The sequence below is a fragment of the Delphinapterus leucas genome, chromosome 12 (genome assembly GCF_059928025.1).
Source record: "Delphinapterus leucas isolate spDelLeu-1000000601 "Yukka" chromosome 12, BTC_Dleu_Yukka2, whole genome shotgun sequence".
Taxonomy (NCBI): Eukaryota; Metazoa; Chordata; class Mammalia; order Artiodactyla; family Monodontidae; genus Delphinapterus; species Delphinapterus leucas.
This window is the reverse complement of record NC_143140.1, coordinates 82,666,064-82,684,138: the sequence shown is the minus strand read 5'-3', so window position 1 is coordinate 82,684,138 and position 18,075 is coordinate 82,666,064. Positions and strand designations below refer to the sequence as shown.

The window sequence follows — 18,075 nt, the reverse complement described above, 5'->3', positions numbered from 1 at the left end:
GAGCCTGTGCGTCCGGAGCCTGTGCTCCGCAACGGGAGAGGCCACGGCAGTGAGAGGCCCGCGTACGGCAAAAAAAAAAAAAAGGAATTACTTATGAGTAAATAAATCAAGTAAATAATACACGTAAACTATTAAATGTTCAGTAAGGGATAGTGAGTAGCTATAGCAGCAACAGCACCAGTGGAAGCTGACGAGGAGATGCAGCTTTGCTTTCTTTGCAGCACTGGAGATTGCGAGGGGGTGGCCTAGAAATGCAGAGGAGACCAAAGACCAGCTTCTTCCTGAAATCAGAAGATCGCTGTGCACTTTTGAAAGAGCTCTGCCTTTTCTGACCGTGGTGCTAAATCTAGTTTTGCATCTTGCTTTCAGGGACAGATGCTAAAATTCAGCAGCATGGTCCCAGATTTAGACCGGCTAAATGAGCTTGGATACAGGTTGCCACTAAATGATAAAGAAATCAAAAGGATGCAGAATCTGAACCGGCACTGGTCTCTGATCTCCACCCAGACTACAGAAAGATTCAGGTAGAGTAACCCAGAGATGTTTTGGCCACTCTGAAATATCAGTAGGAATAAGTTCATGATTTGTGTATATTTATAAATTCTAGATCTTTCCAATGTTATTCACACAATTTGAACTAAAAGTGAGAAACTCAAAATGTGAAGTGATTTCCCATGTTTAATGTACTGAATATTGTTTTAATCAAAAAATAAAACTTTTATATAAGAATATATTAAAGATATATAATTTTGTCATTTAAATTTCTTTTTTTCAATTTTCTTTTTATTTTTCACAAAATTTTACTACCTAACATGAAAGCTTTGTGGAGGTCAAATTAGAATTGGAACAGAGAATATTTAATCTAGTTTTATATGCTGAAGGTATAAGAAAAAAGCAACAGTATCACCATTATTCATTTTCCTTCTTCTGTCAGTAAGTTACAGTCATTTTTGCTACAACATCAAACTTTCTTGGAAAAATGTGAAACATGGATGGAATTCCTAGTTCAAACAGAACAGAAGTTAGCAGTAGAGATTTCAGGCAATTACCAGCATCTTTTGGAGCAGCAGAGGGCACATGAGGTAAGTTATGCCAGTACATTTTTGGGTGATAAAATTGTTTTAGGCCTTGTAAGATGCTGCAAAATGCCATGTGGAAGAATGAAAGTCCTATAATGTGTGCTGAATCTGCTCAAATGCATGCGATGTTTTTGCCTTCTTTCTTAAGCTTGAAGTTTCGATATCTTAATCACAAAAATGCAGTCCAGTCTTTATTCCATAGTTGGTTATAAGCATGGGGCAGGCTTCAGTACCCTGCAAGGTATGGTGCCAGAATTGTGGTAAGATAATTTCCCAGTTGAATTACAGACTACACTAATATTGTCAAGGCTAGTTTCATTAAGAGATTATGCTTTGATCAAAAGTCTTTGATAAATAAAAATTGTGAGTTCTTTAAAAAACAGATACATATTTTATACTAGGAAATCAAACTACCAAATATCTCCAGGTGTGCCTCTTGATCAAATTGCATTATAATCATTTCTCAAGAAACATCAAGAAAGAATTAGATACAAAAACAAATTAATTGGGCTTCCCTGGTGGCTCAGTGGTTGAGAGTCCGCCTGCCGATGCAGGGGATGCGGGTTCGTGCCCCGGTCCGGGAAGATCCCACATGCCGGCCGTGGAGCGGCTAGGCTCGTGAGCCATGGCCGCTGAGCCTGCGCGTCCGGGGCCTGTGCTCTGCAATGGGAGAGGCCACAACAGTGAGAGGCCCGCGTACCACAAAAAAAAACAAAAACAAAAACAAATTAATCAATTTGCAATTAGTCTCTATTTTGCTATTTACTGGTGTAACTAGGTTGCTCCCGTGTTTATGAAATATACACAAATGGAGAGATAGGATGCAGCTAAAGCAGAGAAAAGCTTAATGCTGGACTTTAAAGAGAATGAAATTAATTTTAAGACATTTTGCTTAAATTTTTTAAAATAGAGAATTTAAATATGTGTAAGGGATTTTTAAGTCCAGTTTTATAGAGTTGACCAACAATGAAGTAATATACAATGAATCAAAACTAAAATGAGATAGTACCTCACACACACTAGAATGGCTCCAATAAAAAAGAAAACAAGTGTTGATGAGGGAATAGAGAAATTGGAATCCTCATACATTGCTGGTGGGAATGTAAAACGGTGAAGCTACTTTGGAAAACAATTTGGCAGCTCCTTAAAGTGTTAAACATAGAATTACCATGTGACCCAGTAATTCCACTCCTAGGTATACACCCAAGAGAAAGGAAAATATATGTCCATACAAAAGCTTGTACCAGAATTTTGTTCATTGCAGCATTATTCATAATAGCCCAAAAGTGGAGGTGACCCAGATACCCACTAACTGATGATGGATATAATAAAATGTGGTATATCCATTTAATGGAATACGATCCAGCAATAAAAAGGAACACAGTACTCATACATACTGCGGCATGGATCAACCTTGAAAACATTATGCTAAGAGGAAAGAAGCCAGTCACAAAAGACAGTAAATGACCTGATCTCATTTATATGAAACATCCAGAGTAGGTAAATCCACAGAGATCAGTGGCTCCCTAGGGCTGGGGGGATTGAAAGGAGATGGGGAGTGATTGCTAATGAGTATGGAGCTTTTGGGGGGAGTTACGGCAATAGTCTAAAATTGATTGCGGTGGTGGTGGTATAACTCTGGAAATATAATAAAAATCATTAAATTGTAAATAGGTGAATTGTATGATATAGAATTCTATCCCAATAAAGCTATTTAAAAAACAGTGAAAATCTGAAAGACTTTCTCTTGAGCTTTTTTAGTAGTGAAACAATTTTTTTTTTTTTTTTTGCGGCACGCGGGCCTCTCACCGTTGTGGCCTCTCCCGTTGCGGAGCACAGGCTCTGGACACGCAGGCTTAGTGGCCATGGCTCGTGGGCCCAGCCTCTCTGCGGCATGTGGGATCTTCCCGGACCGGGGCACGAACCCGTGTCCCCTGCATCGGCAGGCAGACTCTCAACCACTGCGCCACCAGGGAAGCCCTAGTAGTGAAACAATTTTATTAACTGAGTTAAATTGAAAAACAGTGAGTTTATAAAAAGGGTGGATTTTTTTCCATTCTTCAACATTTTAAAAGGTCTTAAGTGATTCTCTGTCTGAAAATGGACCATATTCTGCATATTAAAAAAAAACAGAATACAAGTTATGTGTTAACTAACTTTATTAGGTGATTTTGAAAGGAAGAAGGGAAACATAATTCTACTTTTAGTCACTTAGTTTTAGTAAACAGAAACTAAACTGTATCTTTAAGTTTATCTTAATTGATGGTTTAAAAATATTCTTACATTGCAGGTTTTCATATACAACCTGATTCAGCTGGAAATATTTTTCATAGTCTTGCTTGAACCAGAATTTTTGGAAAGTTATTGGAGAACTGGTCACTGAAATTAGGAACTCTAAATTATGTTTTTCTTTTTTAAAAATAACAGTTGTTTCAAGCAGAGATGTTCAGTCGTCAGCAGATTTTACACTCGATCATTGTTGATGGACAGCATCTTCTAGAACAAGGTCAAGTTGATGACAGGTAGGATCTTCGATATATTATTATGAAGTAAGGTTCCAGTAAATTAGCCATTTTCTTTTGAATGAGCAGGTTAGATGGCATAGAGCCAATCTTCCTAAGGCAATTGTACTGGAGAGGAGCCTCAGAAATTGGAGGAAAGACTTGTCTGAATCTCTGAAGTGACTAAGTATTGAATCTTTTTAAAGAATTGCTATTATATTACATGAAGGACATAGAGTAATTGGAAATCACCTAGCCAACCTTCGCTAGTTGTCTGTAGGGGGCTAGAATTAATGAATAGATCAGAATGAATTGTGTCAGTGATGTATCAGTGGTTTGTCAACGGATGCTTCTAATATTCTCATATGATTACAGAAATTTTATTCCTCAGAGGAGCATAGAGATCACTAGACCATCTCTCTTGTTTACAAATGAAAACTTGAGGCCCAGAAATGTGAACTGATTTGACCAAGGTCACATAACTAAGTAGCAATAGAATCAAGCCTAGCACTCGTGTACCTTGTCTTTAGTCAGGACCAGCCAGGTTTCCTATACCATGATAACACCTCCACATTTGAAAATGGTTTGCTGACTTAAGTCAGATTACACTCACCCTGAAACCCTGCTTCCTCTTTATTACTTAGCAGATTATCTCTGTATTAAAAATGCAGAGGGAAAATCTAGCTCCTCTTTAGATTTATGGCGTATGAATTGGCAGTTTCGTCCTACGTTTACATTTCCTAGTAACAATGTTTACTCTACCCCATTACTTTCTGTGGCGATATTTGGCATACAAACCTCATTTATTTTATCACATATGTATGTCTTTTCCATATTTACAACAGTAGTTGTGATTATAATTAACTTAGTTTTTTTTTCCCAAAAAATAGAAAATAAGTCATTATTTTTATTAAGAGCTTTTTTAAAAAAAGTTTTGGAAACAATTTCAGTTTTAAGTGGATATTTCTTTGGAAGTACATGAAAGATTTTCATGATTAAGCTTGGAACAACAAAATGTGATGCCATATTTATTCTATTCTAAGGAAGCCAAACTTAAATGTGAGCTTTACTAAGAATTTAAGGCCTTCAAAATAAGACACATTCAAGTGCAATTAACTTATCTTTTGCTTTATCCCCCCTACTCTGTAACAATATTATAAAAGCTTGAGTCATTAAGTAAAATAAAATTTAAAATTCATGCTCAAGCCAACATCTATTAAATTTTAAATGTTAACAGGGAAAAACACCAAAGAGATGAAAATGGGAGGATGGGAACCAAGGGTAATTTTGAAAGTTGCCAGTGAAAAAAATTACAGATGAGAGCCTGTTGACAAATAGGAAGGTCCTAGATTACAAATGTATTGCGTTTTAAAAGTTCGTTTATATGTTTTGTTTTTGAAAGTTCAAGTTGAGCATTGAGCCCAGTGTCATGTTTTGAGTAGTTCCTCATGCTGACAGATAGCTCAGAGCAGCTTGGTTCTACAGAGTGAGGATGGAGGCTCCAAAGAGACCCTGGATGGCTAGCTGATAGTGAAGCAATATATAGGGTACTTTTCTCCAAGCCCTGGAGTTAGATGTTTTCAGAGATGATAGATGCTTGTAACTTTTAGGGATGTCTCATGAACCTAATTCATCATATTTGGTTCTACTGAAATTAGATTATAAATATCAGAATTTCCTCTCAAAACCAGAAGCACTTAATGACACATTTGGTTACAAAATCAAAGTTTATAGTGGCCCTCGATAATAAGAGGTATCAAGAATATAGGAGCCCAGGACAGTAAATCCAACTCAGAGCAGAAGCCCCCCACAGGAGGGAAGAAAAGCAAGACTAGTAACCTAGAGAATGAGCAAGTAATGTTACACTTTAGTACTAAAATGTGTGAATAACACTGTAACCTACAAAGAAACTCATTCTATTTGATACTGGACAAACCAGTTCTAAAGCCACAGTTGGATGTTAAGGAAAACGTAATAAAAAACTACCAACATTTTTTAAAGGTAGTAAACAGAGGTAGGAAGAACCAACTACAAGATCTGAGATGAGTTAGCCTGAAATTGAGAAAGCGTAAATAAAATTTAATATCTCTAAGTATATGCACAACCTTTATTCAGAAAATGATGACTAGATAGTTTTCATTTTGCTAAGAACAAGTGAAGTGGGCTTCAAACGTTAGAAGGGATGATTTAGATGAGTTTGTGAAATCTGCTAAAGATTAGGACTGTCTACTGCGAGGGAATACTGAGAGTTTATGGAGCACAGTTTTTAAAAATATTTTTACGTAACATAGTTTTACTTAAATGGTTTATGATTCCAGCTAAAGTAACCCAGTCTTGTAACATAGTTTTATTTAAATGGTTTATGATTCCAGCTAAAGTAACCCAGTCTTGTTCATCCAAAGTGACTTATAATTGTAGCTGAAGACAGAGGTTGTAAATAAGCTGGGCCCCTCCTTTCCTGCTGTTGCGCACACAGGATGCTGCCACGTGCTGCACACATGCTACAGGCACGTTCGGGGGCCGTTCGCATCGTAGCTGCTGCCCTACACTCTGTCCCCTCTCATGCACTCTGAGAGAGGGTAAATGACAGTTGACCTTACAGATATGTCTTCCACCTGTGCTAAGATGTGAACACACTCACCATTTGCAAACACTGATAGCTTAACTGTTATTAATTTTTTAAATTACTTTCAGTAGACCTGGTAACAGATCATGGCATGATATATGAAAACCTCTGCCCTAGATCACCTCTTAGGGCTTAGGGTCATCAAGTATGTGTGTATGTATGTATGTATGTGTGTGTGTATCGGTTGATTATGTAACTATATCCAGGATAACGGTGGTTTTCCTTATGTAATTATTTCTTCACCAGGGATGAGTTCAACCTCAAATTGACCCTTCTCAGTAATCAGTGGCAGGGGGTGATACGAAGAGCCCAGCAGAGGCGGGGCATCATTGACAGCCAGATCCGCCAGTGGCAGCGCTATCAGGAGATGGCGGAAAAGCTTCGTAAATGGTTGGTTGAAGTGTCCTATCTCCCCGTGAGTGGTCTCGGAAGTGTCCCAATACCACTGCAGCAAGCAAGGACCCTCTTTGATGAAGTGCAGGTAAGGTGCAAAACAGGCGGTTTTTAAACCTCTTCTGCATTTCCGCTGCACACTTTACCCTGACCTCGGTTCCTCAGAAGGATATTAGAGTGACACTGGAATGAGGACAAGCATTGTTCTCAAATGTCAACAGAAACATATAAAATGATGGCATTACAAAGTCCATATTTAACAGTGAAAGTAGGGCGAGTGCCAGCCTCTCACAAAGACTGACTCCATTTCACCCACCAAGGCCTCCCAGCAGCTCAGTGAATCCCAGCGCGGATGGAAAGGCAATGACAAGGAACGGAGAACTTTGCACTGTTTATACGTATTTCACTCATGAGCAGTTTAACTGAAGTATTCCAGAAAAGATGAAAGACTCAGTCCCGTGTGAGCTGTTTGTCCATTCCCCTTGCTTTCCCCAGCCTGGGAGTTTGGGAGTCCATCCTCTTAGATGGAGGCCACCACACCCTCTCATCAGTCCCTCCCAGCATATTTCATAGGCTCCTCTTGTTTTGAAGGTCACTGCCCTCTGCTTCCTTTCTCCTCCTTGCTTCTCCGGGAAACCTCATCTGTACACGTGGCTTCCACTACTCCCTGCCAGCAGAGAAGGGTCAAGTTGGTATCTTCTGGTCACGTTCACCTCCTGAGCCTCCAGCTCATGTATTCAGCCCCCTCTTAGCTTTATATCTATGTGTATCACAGACATAATATACTCCATGGTTCCAATAGAGCCTGTGATCTCTGGATCAACCATTCTCCACCAGTCCATTCCACGTGTCCAAACCGAGGAAACATCACCGGCTATCTGGTCTATCAGTCAGCAACCCAGAGTCATTCTAGAGCTATACTCTTCATTTTACCTCCCTCCCCATATCTTATGTCCCTCAAGTCTCCATCCCTACTGCCACTACCTTAGGTTAGGTGCTCATGGTTTCTTGCCTAGATAGACAATAGCTTCCTAACCTGTCTTGAAGTATCCAATGCATGGCCTTCCATTCCATTTTCTACCCCACCGCTTAACACTCTTCCATGAATCTCAGTCACTTTTACTATAAAAACCGAATTCCTGTGCAAGGTGTGGTCTGGCGTCATCTTCTACCACTCTCTTACGGGAATCCTGTGTTCTAGCCGCTGAAAACTAAGTCCAGTGTCCTGAATTCGTCATATTTATCCTGTATAGCAGATTTGCCCACCCTATTTCTCTGTGTGGAAGATGTCTTCTCCCTGAGTCCTGGCTCTCATCACAGCAAATCCTTCTTAATCTGGTTGTGTTCCTGTGTCTTTCAAGACTCGTGAAGGCTTCACCATTTGAGGAAGCCTCCCTGTGCACCCAGCGTGGGTCAGATGTCCCTCTGTGCCCCTGTGCATTAGTCTCATAGAGCAGTTTTCCTGTTGCATCGTGATTGCGTTTAACCTGGGAGCAGAAACTAAGCTTTCTGTGTGGAATTCTCATTTATTTATACACTGCTTCAATCAGGCCCAGAGTACTGGGTCAGTAAAGCTTTTTGGAAAAAAGAGGGCATGTTATGTATGCAAAATTTTAGGATTATTTAAAAATACTTACAATGGGGAAATGGTAAAGAGAAGGATGAGAAAGTAAAAATCTACGGTTTCTTTCAGTTCAAAGAAAAAGTGTTCCTGCGACAGCAAGGCAGCTACATCCTCACCGTGGAGGCTGGCAAGCAGCTCCTGCTTTCTGCTGACGGTGCAGCTGAGGCTGCCTTGCAGGCTGAACTCGCTGAAATCCAAGAGAGATGGAGATCAGCCAGTGTGCATCTGGAGGAGCAGAAGAAAAAACTGGCCTTCTTGTTGCAGGTAAGTTCGGCTCTTTCCTCCTGTAGGCCTAATGCAGTTTAAAAAGCCCTTTATTACTCAGCCATAAAAAGAAACAAAATTGAGTTATTTGCAGTGAGGTGGATGGACCTAGAGTCTGTCATACAGAGTGAAGTAAGTCAGAAAGAGAAAAACAAATACCGTATGCTAACACATATATATGGAATCTAAAAAAAAAAATGGTCTGAAGAACCTAGGGGCAGGACAGGAATAAAGACGCAGATGTAGAGAATGGACTTGAGGACACGGAGAGAGGGAAGGGTAAGCTGGGATGAAGTGAGAGAGTGGCATGGACATATATACACTACCAAATGTAAAATAGACAGCTAGTGGGAAGCAGCCGCGTAGCACAGGGAGATCAGCTTGGTGCTTTGTGACCACCTAGAGGGGTGGGATAGGGAGGGTGGGAGGGAGATGCAAGGGGGAGGGGATAAGGGGACATATGTATACGTATAGCTGATACACTTTGTTATACAGTGGAAACTAACACACCATCGTAAAGCAATTCTACTCCAATAAAGATGTTAAAAAAAAAAAGCCCTTTTAATAGTTGTGCTGCTTCCTCAACGTTGTTATCCTGCGAATCAAATAACGCAGATCGTTACGTCAGACCCTGCAGTATTTTGATCCCCTGTGTCCTGTTTAGGACGTTGTCCTGTCTTGCATGAACTAGAAAAGTTTCCCAATTTTCAGCAGGTGGTCTTTTAGGAAAATCCCCCAACAAAGTAGTTTTAAGTCTGGTAAGACCATCCAAGCAATGAATTCTGATTCATGGCCAGTGCTAAGCCAGGAACCATGAGATGACTTTATAAATCTAGACAAGAATGCAAAGAGTAGATTCCACTCCCTAATCTAAGACTCTAAAGTGGTTTTCAAGATTGATATCTCTTCTTTTATAGCAGGGAAAAACCTATCCAAGAAGATACTCTTGATTTGATCTTAGCTTATCCAAGCAAGTTGCTATGAGATAAAATCTCCAGGAGGTATATTAAACCTTTAGTTGGATACAGATAGCAGGCTGATCACACAGCAAGTTTAGGGAAATGTAGATTTAGCAGACCTCCCACAATATGCTTTTCTCCCTCACTTTCCAATTCCTTGCATAAGACACGATTAAAGCAGCAGTTGAATTAAGGCATAGACTCTAAACTCAGATAAACCCAAGTTAAAACCATTAAAAAACCAAGTAACCTGGTTAACTCAACCTATCAAAGCCTCAGTTTCCTCATCTGTAGAGTGGGTATGACTACATTTCTTTCATAGGGCATTGTGAGGGTTTAATGAAATAATGGAAGTAAATCATGTATCAGAGTACCTGGTACATACTGAGTACTCAGTAAATGATGGTAATTATTATTGTTTATATTATTATCATTTTGAAATTGAACATGACTAAATACTGAAGTTTTATATGTGTTGATAATCACCAACACTTGCATAAGATTATTAAATTTGGACTGTCACTTTTTGGATCAAAGGTAATAACTAAAGCTAATGAAACACATTTTGCTTTTTTTAATCCTTAAAGTATGCACATTCATTGGGTTATTCTACTGAATTTTATTTAATAATATATGGGGATATATGTATACATGTGGCTGATTCACTTTGTTGTACGGTGGAAACTAGCACAGCATTGTAAGGCAATTATACTCCAATAAAGACGTTAAAAAAAATAAAGATAAAATGCTGAAAAAAAATAATATATCACGTTCTGTGTAGGAAGCAATCAATCAGAAATGCCACCCAACATATGTTAGAGAACCATTTTTTGCGCACAGCACAATTTATCAGTAATACGACATGCCTGATTCTTTTTTCTTCTTTTTTTGCTTTCAGGAAAGGATTAAAAACATTGTAAATCATTCTGCAGAGAACATGTTAATCATATCTTTTTCTTTATTTGTGACTGATTTTTGGACACGTTTCTAAGACTTAATAAGGCGAGATGGCTGAGTCACTACATTTGCTTTTCTTGTTAGTCTATTTGTTGGTGTATAAAACATCCACTTTGATAGATGTTTGCAGACCGTAACATTTAGTTATTTCCTTATAATTCATGTAGTAAAAAACTTGGTTATAGCTTCAGAACCTAAGCCATCCTTGGAAAGGGGAATCCCTATTCTCTTGTTAAAGTTTTATTTTCTTTTGGATCATACACTAGGTCCTGTTTGCCTAAAAAGGAATTTATGGAGCTAAATTCTAATGTTTATACAGCCTCATTTTACTGTATCTTTTCACCGTAGCTATAAAGCTTACATATTTTTAGCTTTTAATTAAATGCTGAGTAAATATGCCAAAAACAGTCATTATAATTCTATGCCTTGCATGTTTACCCGCTTCACTATTGCCTCTTACTTTGGTTAGGAAGAATAAAAAGCTGACCTTTTCTCTTTTAGATCAATGAACATTTCTTGCCTGCGTGTTCAGAGATTTCAGTGTGTGATGATTTAACTGAGAATGTTGTTCAGTTTAAGCAAAAGAGGATCTTTTGTCTACCCTCACTGTGCTTAGCGTTGATGAACTAAGTGTAGCCTGGGAACACCGAGATCTCTTTTTTGTTTGTTTTTTGTTTTTGTTTTTTTTTTTTGCGGTACGCGGGCCTCTCACTGTTGTGGCCTCTCCCGTTGCGGAGCACAGGCTCCGGACGCGCAGGCTCAGCGGCCATGGCTCACGGGCCCAGCCGCTCCGCGGCATGTGGGATCTTCCCGGACCGGGGCACGAACCCGTGTCCCCTGCATCAGCCGGACTCTCAACCACTGCGCCACCAGGGAAGCCCCCGAGATCTTTTACTAAAGCAGAATTGGAACAAATCTGTCCAAAATAGACATTTGGGGCTTTTGTTTTTGGGGTCCTGTTTTTGTTCTTTCTGGTGAATGGGAACAGGGAATGAGGTTATGTACTCTAGGAAGTTCCTCGAAGGAATTTTAAAGAGAAATGAGAGCTTTGGGCCAAACTCTCAGTTTATTTAGAAACCAAAAGACATTATGAGCCGGGAGGCACTGTAGCCAGCACTTCTTAAAGAAGACAGTTGTAATAGCATCGTGCATTGCTGTGCTGAAAATAAGGCATCGGGAGAGAAGATAGGAAGAGCCGAGACAAGAAAAGACCAGTGACGAAAGATGATGAAAGGGAAAATGTGAAGGGAAATGCAGCAGGATTTGGCTCCAGGCTAACTACTAAAAGCAACTCAAGTTGTCTCTCTTTGGAGCTCAGTAATTTAAGTTGAAGGGAGGGTTACTGGGGAGGGGGAGGCCAGGAATGGGAGGTATTGGACAAAATGAAGGAGATTTGTTTAGTTGAATTTAATTGGCACTGAGACACCAAATGTGGGCTAATTTGTAGATAGGGTGCTGTAAAGAATAAAGTCTCCATCATGGTTCCTCTCATTTTTTTCTTTTCTAATTACTTAAGAAATACATGTGTCTGAAAAAGATGTAGATAATAATTGAAGCATAGAGAGTAAAAAATGAAATTTCCCCTACACCACCACCCAAATCCTAGAATCTTCCCCAGAGGGAACTCTTGTCACCTTTGGCGTGTAATCTTCCAAAACACAAGCACATCATGTATGTTTTCTTTTGTCAGTACATAGGGATCTCCACATTCCACACCACCATTCTATCCTTCAGAACACTTACCAGTAGCTGGCATATAAGGTTTACATTTAAAAAATTGTGCATTATTTTTCTTCCTCTACTTTTTTTCTTTGGATAGGTTTTATGTTTTACACATTTAGCCCTTTGTTACATATGTTTCAGTACCATCAAGAGAAAGCCAGTCAAATGCCATGCTTTTTAGAGCTGTATGTTTCTACTTCTGTAACAATTCAAATCTAAGTGGCTCATACTATTTATATATTGAATTGAATCAGAGTCAGGGTTATATTATTTTTACATTTCATGTCACTTCTCTTACCTATATGTATTTTTCACCCTGAAAGAGATTTCATATCCTCTTTTCTATCCTTTAGAGTGCATTGAGGTAGTGTAGACATTAGTGCCATTATGGGTGGAGTTAGGAAAGAGGCAAAGTACTGTGTTCATACTCTCACCTCTGCAGATAGATTTGGATTCAAGTAACATTTTTGAGTACCCGTAATATTCTGGGTGTCTAGTACTTGGTGTCTTGGCACCCATCTTTTCCTTTAATCCTTTAATACAATTATAGAGAGTTTGTGTATCATTTCAGTTTTCATAAGCAACACATAGTGCATTACCTGCTTGCAGTCACCCAGAGGATGAGAACCGTCCAGTTTAGAACTCAGCTCTTCCCATGCTCCCCCCTGTAGCGTGCGTGTGGGCGCTTTCACAGTATCATCAGTGTAACTTTAATTCTTCCTCTGGGAATTGAGAAGAGAGTTTTTCTTGTTTTCCAACTTCCTGCTCCTTAAAAATCCATGAAATTTCTTTTGCTTCCCATTATAGGACTGGGAAAAATGTGAGAACGGAATAGCTGATTCTCTGGAGAAACTACGAACCTTCAAAAAGAGGCTCTCCCCACCTCTGCCAGATCACCACGACGGGCTCCACGCGGAGCAGATGCGTGGCAAGGTAAATCGCTGGACTGAGCTTTTAACCGGCAACTACTTGTGCTTCCAGTATAATAACGCCTTTGAAAGCATGCTTCAGTCAAGCTCCTATGAATGTCTGCGTGTAGGTGCAAGTTTCTGGTATTTTGCATTAGGGCAGACAACTCTGGTGAAACTTGGTTGTTGATTTATTGCAGTCGATGAAATTATAGACTAGTTTATGGATTACCTTAAGTAAGTAAATGAAAATGTAAAACACAACATTAAAAGGTATTTAAAAACTAGGTTAAGAGCAATGAAGACAATCTTTTTAAAGGGTCCACACTGGAGAGTCATTCTAGAAGAGTCTAGCTCACAGAAAGAAGAGTGAGGCTCAGCAACCTGGAAATCCTGCAGCTGATGGCCCTTGGAGAAATACACGCTGCCCTCCAGGCTCTTTCCTGTAAGAAAAGTAGGAACTATGGGCTTCCCTGGTGGCGCAGTGGTTAAGGGTCCGCCTGCCGATGCAGGGGACGCGCGTTCGTGCCCCGGTCCGGGAAGATCCCACATGCCGCGGAGCGGCTGGGCCCGTGAGCCATGGCCGCTGAGCCTGCGCGTCCGGAGCCTGTGCTCCGCAACGGGAGAGGCCACAACAGTGAGAGGCCCGCGTACCGCAAAAAAAAAAAAAAGTAGGAACTATGAGTAGCTGCTTTCAGTTACTGCATGGAGACGCACAATCCTTCAGATGCTCAGGGCCCTAACTATTTAAAGGTTATGATCAACACTTCAGATGGCACTTGGAAGCAAATCAGAAGCTAATACAGACCCCTCCCTGCATGGGGAGCTCACTGAGACCAACATGATTTAGTGTCTGTAGGATTTGTTCCGTTCACTCCTGTGTAGGCAAGTGCAGTGCCTGAATAGCAGTTCTCTGCTGAGCAGTATGCAGAGAAAATCACAACTACCCTTAAAAATGCTTTTTTCCCCCCAGATGACATGTCCTCATGTTCTCCAAGTCATTTGCAAATTACTGCACTGGAGTAATTCTGTTGAAAACTTCACACAGACTTAAATGATTTGGATTTTGATCAGGAGTTCTCTGCTTCTTTTTGGCTAAGAGGCTGTAAGCCTTTAAGAAAGATTAATTTTTAAAGAAGTCTGGAAATCATGAAAAGGGTGGATATAAGAAATTTTTTTCACTATTAAAATGTAAGGATGATCTTTGAAATTTGAAAGAAGCAGATTTAGGGAAATGAAAAGGTAGTATACTTTATGTCATGGATGGCAAGGGAGAGAAATACTATCTTGAGGTGTAAATTCAGTAGTATGCAAAGATTAAAAAGAATTTGTTTTAAGTCTGTGCCTGTGAATTTATGACAAATGATTAAAGAAAACTTTCAACAAGCAAGAATGGGAATTTACTGGGCTCCTCCTATATGCCAGTGGCTAACCAGTGTTATCTTAGTTGGCAAGAACGCAAGGTCATGAGCACAGCCTGCTATTCCCTTCTACAGATGTGAAAAGTGAGGCAGCTAGAAGTTCAGTAACTTTTCAAACTTAGTAAATATTAGGGTTTCCTGAACCCAAAGGCTATATTTTTACCACACAGATTCATCTGAAATAGAGTCTGTGAGTCTGAAACAGTTGGTTTCTGAAGGTGGTGTTTCTCTTTTAACCCATACACCAAATCTGATGTTTGAGTTGGGGGGCTGGGAGTTGAAAATTGGTATAAAAAGAGGAAAATCTTTACATTGATATGACAATTTAATATGTCTATGGTTATAAGCAGAAATGCTGCATATTTAATACACCTGGATAGTTTGGTCTTTCAGCCAAATACTGTTACCATGGGACCTCATTTCCCAAAATACACAACAGTTACAAACACACCTGCTATTAAGTTTGGAGATTAGAGGGATGCATTTTGGTCCAGCTCTCTGCTACTCTTCCGCAAACCACCTTAGCAGCAAAACAAAGCAATCACCTAGAAAATTCAGGCTATAACCTAGTTTGCTTAAATTGCCTGAGATTAGCCTCAGACGGTACCATTAATTGACTTTGCCTTTGGAAACTTGTCTCCTGTATGAAGAGACAAAAAGAGAGGGAAAAAGCCATGTGAAATACTCTATTCATGTACAAAATTAGCTGGAATCTAAAAACGTCAACAGCTGGCAAAAAGCAAGAGCTGTACAAATTGTAAAACTAGTCATCTGTTCAAAGCATTGCAAAAACTATTGTCAACTCATTCAAATATTGGATTTTTCCTTAAATCGTTCCCCAAAAGGAGAAAATACATATTTTTTCCAGTAACTTAAAGAAATCTCTTCTCCTGCAGAAAACGTATTCAGTCCATTATTTTAAACTGAGTAATAACAGCAACTGATCCTTTCAGCTACTACATTGTAAACCTGTATCACAGAATGTAGCAACTGACAGTCTTTGAACATGAAAGTTAAATCTGGTAGTTTGGGTTTTTTTTTTAATATTTCATTAACATGATCAGTCACTTGGGACAAAGGTAATGTTGGTTTAAAACTAAGGAAGATCAATGCAGTGCTGAAACTTGAACTAGAAAAGACGATCAGAAAAGATCAATGAAATGGGAAATAGATTTCCATTTCCCATTAGGAAAGATTCTGCAAGCAACCTGGTATTATATAAGAAGACCTTGGCAAATTATCAGATTATGTAGGAAGCAAATAAAGTAGCTACTAAGCTGGATGTTCAAATAGAATGGGATGGAAATGTAATGACATCAAGAGGGGATTCCGAATACACCTCAGAAACTGTTGATGATAGATGCCCATGGGTATTCAAGTTTTGTGCTTTTTTTTAAATCTAGGAATTGGAAAATGCAGTTGGGAGCTGGACAGATGACCTGGCACGGCTGACGGTGCTGAAGGATGCGGTCTGTGCCTACATCAGTGCAGACGATATCTCCATCCTTAACGAACGCATGGAGCTTCTGCAAAGGCAGTGGGAAGAACTATGCCACCAGGTGAGACAAACTCTGGTCTCAGTATCCGCTCAGAAAGGTAGAGAACTGGAAGACGATTTGGAATGTCGGTGGCTATGTCCACATTTGGATAGAGGAAGACACTGTGCTTATTATAAGAATGCTTCAGATTAAGACAATTGTATCTTAACACTATATTTTAAATGCATCCAAACTGGATTCTCTTGCCCTTTCTTTTACTGGCTGTCAAAATATTTTAAAGAGGAAATACAGTTTTGTGGTTCATAGATGTGGTTTTGCTAGGTAGATATTGGTGGTCTCTTTCTTACTTTAAATGTGAAAAAACAAGGTTTTATTTGCAGTCGTAGCTAATGCTGTGAGTGGTTTTGTACATTTAACATTTATTATTGCTGTTGATCTACCATAGTTGTTTCTTCATAATTCATGGGTGTATGGCATTTTTAGCCATATTTTATTTATTTAGTAAGTACGTTCTGTGTGCACAATACCTTAAAAGAGATCCCAGATTGGGTTTTGATTTGGAAATGAAAGGGAAAGATTGCTGGAGTAGCGAAGAGAGGACAGTTGAGGCAAAGAGGAATAACAGATAGTCCCTCAAGTGAAGAATGGCTCCGACTCATAGCCTTGAGATCATAGCCTCCAGGAAGCAGGAACCGTGTTCCTGCTGTCGTGTTCCTTCCTGTACCTCGATTGCCTTGTCTGGCACAAAATAGGTTATGATGCATATTTGTTAAGTGAATCATTCACATTAATTATTGTGAATTTCACAAGCTACAGTAGATGTCCCTACAAACTAAGGGCAGTGTGGATTGCAGAGAATAAAGGAAATGCTTGTTGAACTGGATAACTCTTGAGTCGAGTGCTGAGATCAGAGTGGAAGGGACAGCTTGGTGTAGAGGGAGAACGTGGATGTGCTAGACAAGGTTGCAGCTTGAAAAAGGCACAGGAGTAGAGCAGAGAGAGGACCTGGCTGGGGAAAAGCAGGTGTTGGAAGGATGAACTAGAGAAAAACTCTGGAGCACACTTGGTAAATGTGTGAACAGTTTCATGTGTGTGTGTGTGTGTGTGTATTTGTGTGTGTGTGTGCTTTTTAAAAAAATAATTGTAAGATGATTTTCATAAATATGTTAATGATTTGCATTCAAAATTAATTTAGCCACTTTCCCCAGAGTTCTATATTCTCAATGAACAGTGAGAAACTTACATGGAGTGTGGTGATGTTCATCACACTTTATTCTTTTCTGAGTTCTTCAGTCCAAAATCAATACTATCCAGTAAATTAGTGTACACTTTTAGATGTAAAGATTTTATCATAGCATATATAAATGAAAGATATTTGGTGGGTACAGATATTGGAAAATGCCCACAGCAATGTTCAGTTACCCTTGTGAGCCTTATTCATCTGTTTTTCTTAAAACTGGGAAAAGTCTAGCACTGCTTGCTGACTCAGTACTTTTTAGCATATTATGTGAAATGAATTAGACTAGATCCATTTCTCTAGCTAATTGATGTCTCTAAAGCTTTCAGAGAGATAACACCTTAGATATTGGCTTCCATCTCCTTCCCAAACCTACCATGAACTTCTCTATGCCAAGACCTTGCTCAGGCCATTGTTCCTGTCTAGACTTCCTGCGTAGACTATTCCTTCCTTTCTGATTTTCTAAACTATCCTCTTCTGTTGAATTCCAGTACTCTTGTGATGCCATTGTTTGAAATGCTCAGACCTCTGTTCCTCTGAATGCCCATTTCCCTTTTGGTCTATGCCATCATGTGACAGTGCCTTGTTCCTTTTTTTCCTCTTCTCCTTCTTCTCCTTCTTTTTCTCCTTCTTCTTCTTTTTTAATACCTGTGACTTGAGTTCAAGATCGTGAAGCCCTTGAGGACAAACCCTTTCTTTGCATCTCCAGTGCCTAAAACAGCTGAGCGTTTCTACTGTTGATTATTAAGACAAGACTTTAGGATATTATTTTATATCTTATGTTCCTCTAAATGTAAAATAACGACAAGGTTTCTGAATATTTAGGAGGGTAAGAAGATTATAATTATGTAATACTTTTTGATTTAGGGAAACTGATACTATGTA

The 18,075-nt window shown here is 39.4% G+C and overlaps 1 protein-coding gene across 17 annotated transcripts in view; it reads left to right on the top strand.

Moving 5' to 3' along the window:
- The window catches only part of SYNE1 (spectrin repeat containing nuclear envelope protein 1), a 454,201-nt gene that overhangs the window by 364,803 nt on the left and 71,323 nt on the right, over positions 1–18,075 (top strand). For 16 of the 17 annotated variants that reach the window (XM_089922151.1, XM_089922158.1, XM_089922157.1 and 13 more), the window contains 7 exons: positions 370–524; positions 935–1,082; positions 3,507–3,601; positions 6,453–6,687; positions 8,293–8,487; positions 12,933–13,058; positions 15,858–16,013. In XM_089922151.1, the coding sequence (XP_089778277.1) occupies positions 370–524; positions 935–1,082; positions 3,507–3,601; positions 6,453–6,687; positions 8,293–8,487; positions 12,933–13,058; positions 15,858–16,013 (1,110 nt within the window). The other variant, XM_089922164.1, reaches the window with a different exon arrangement.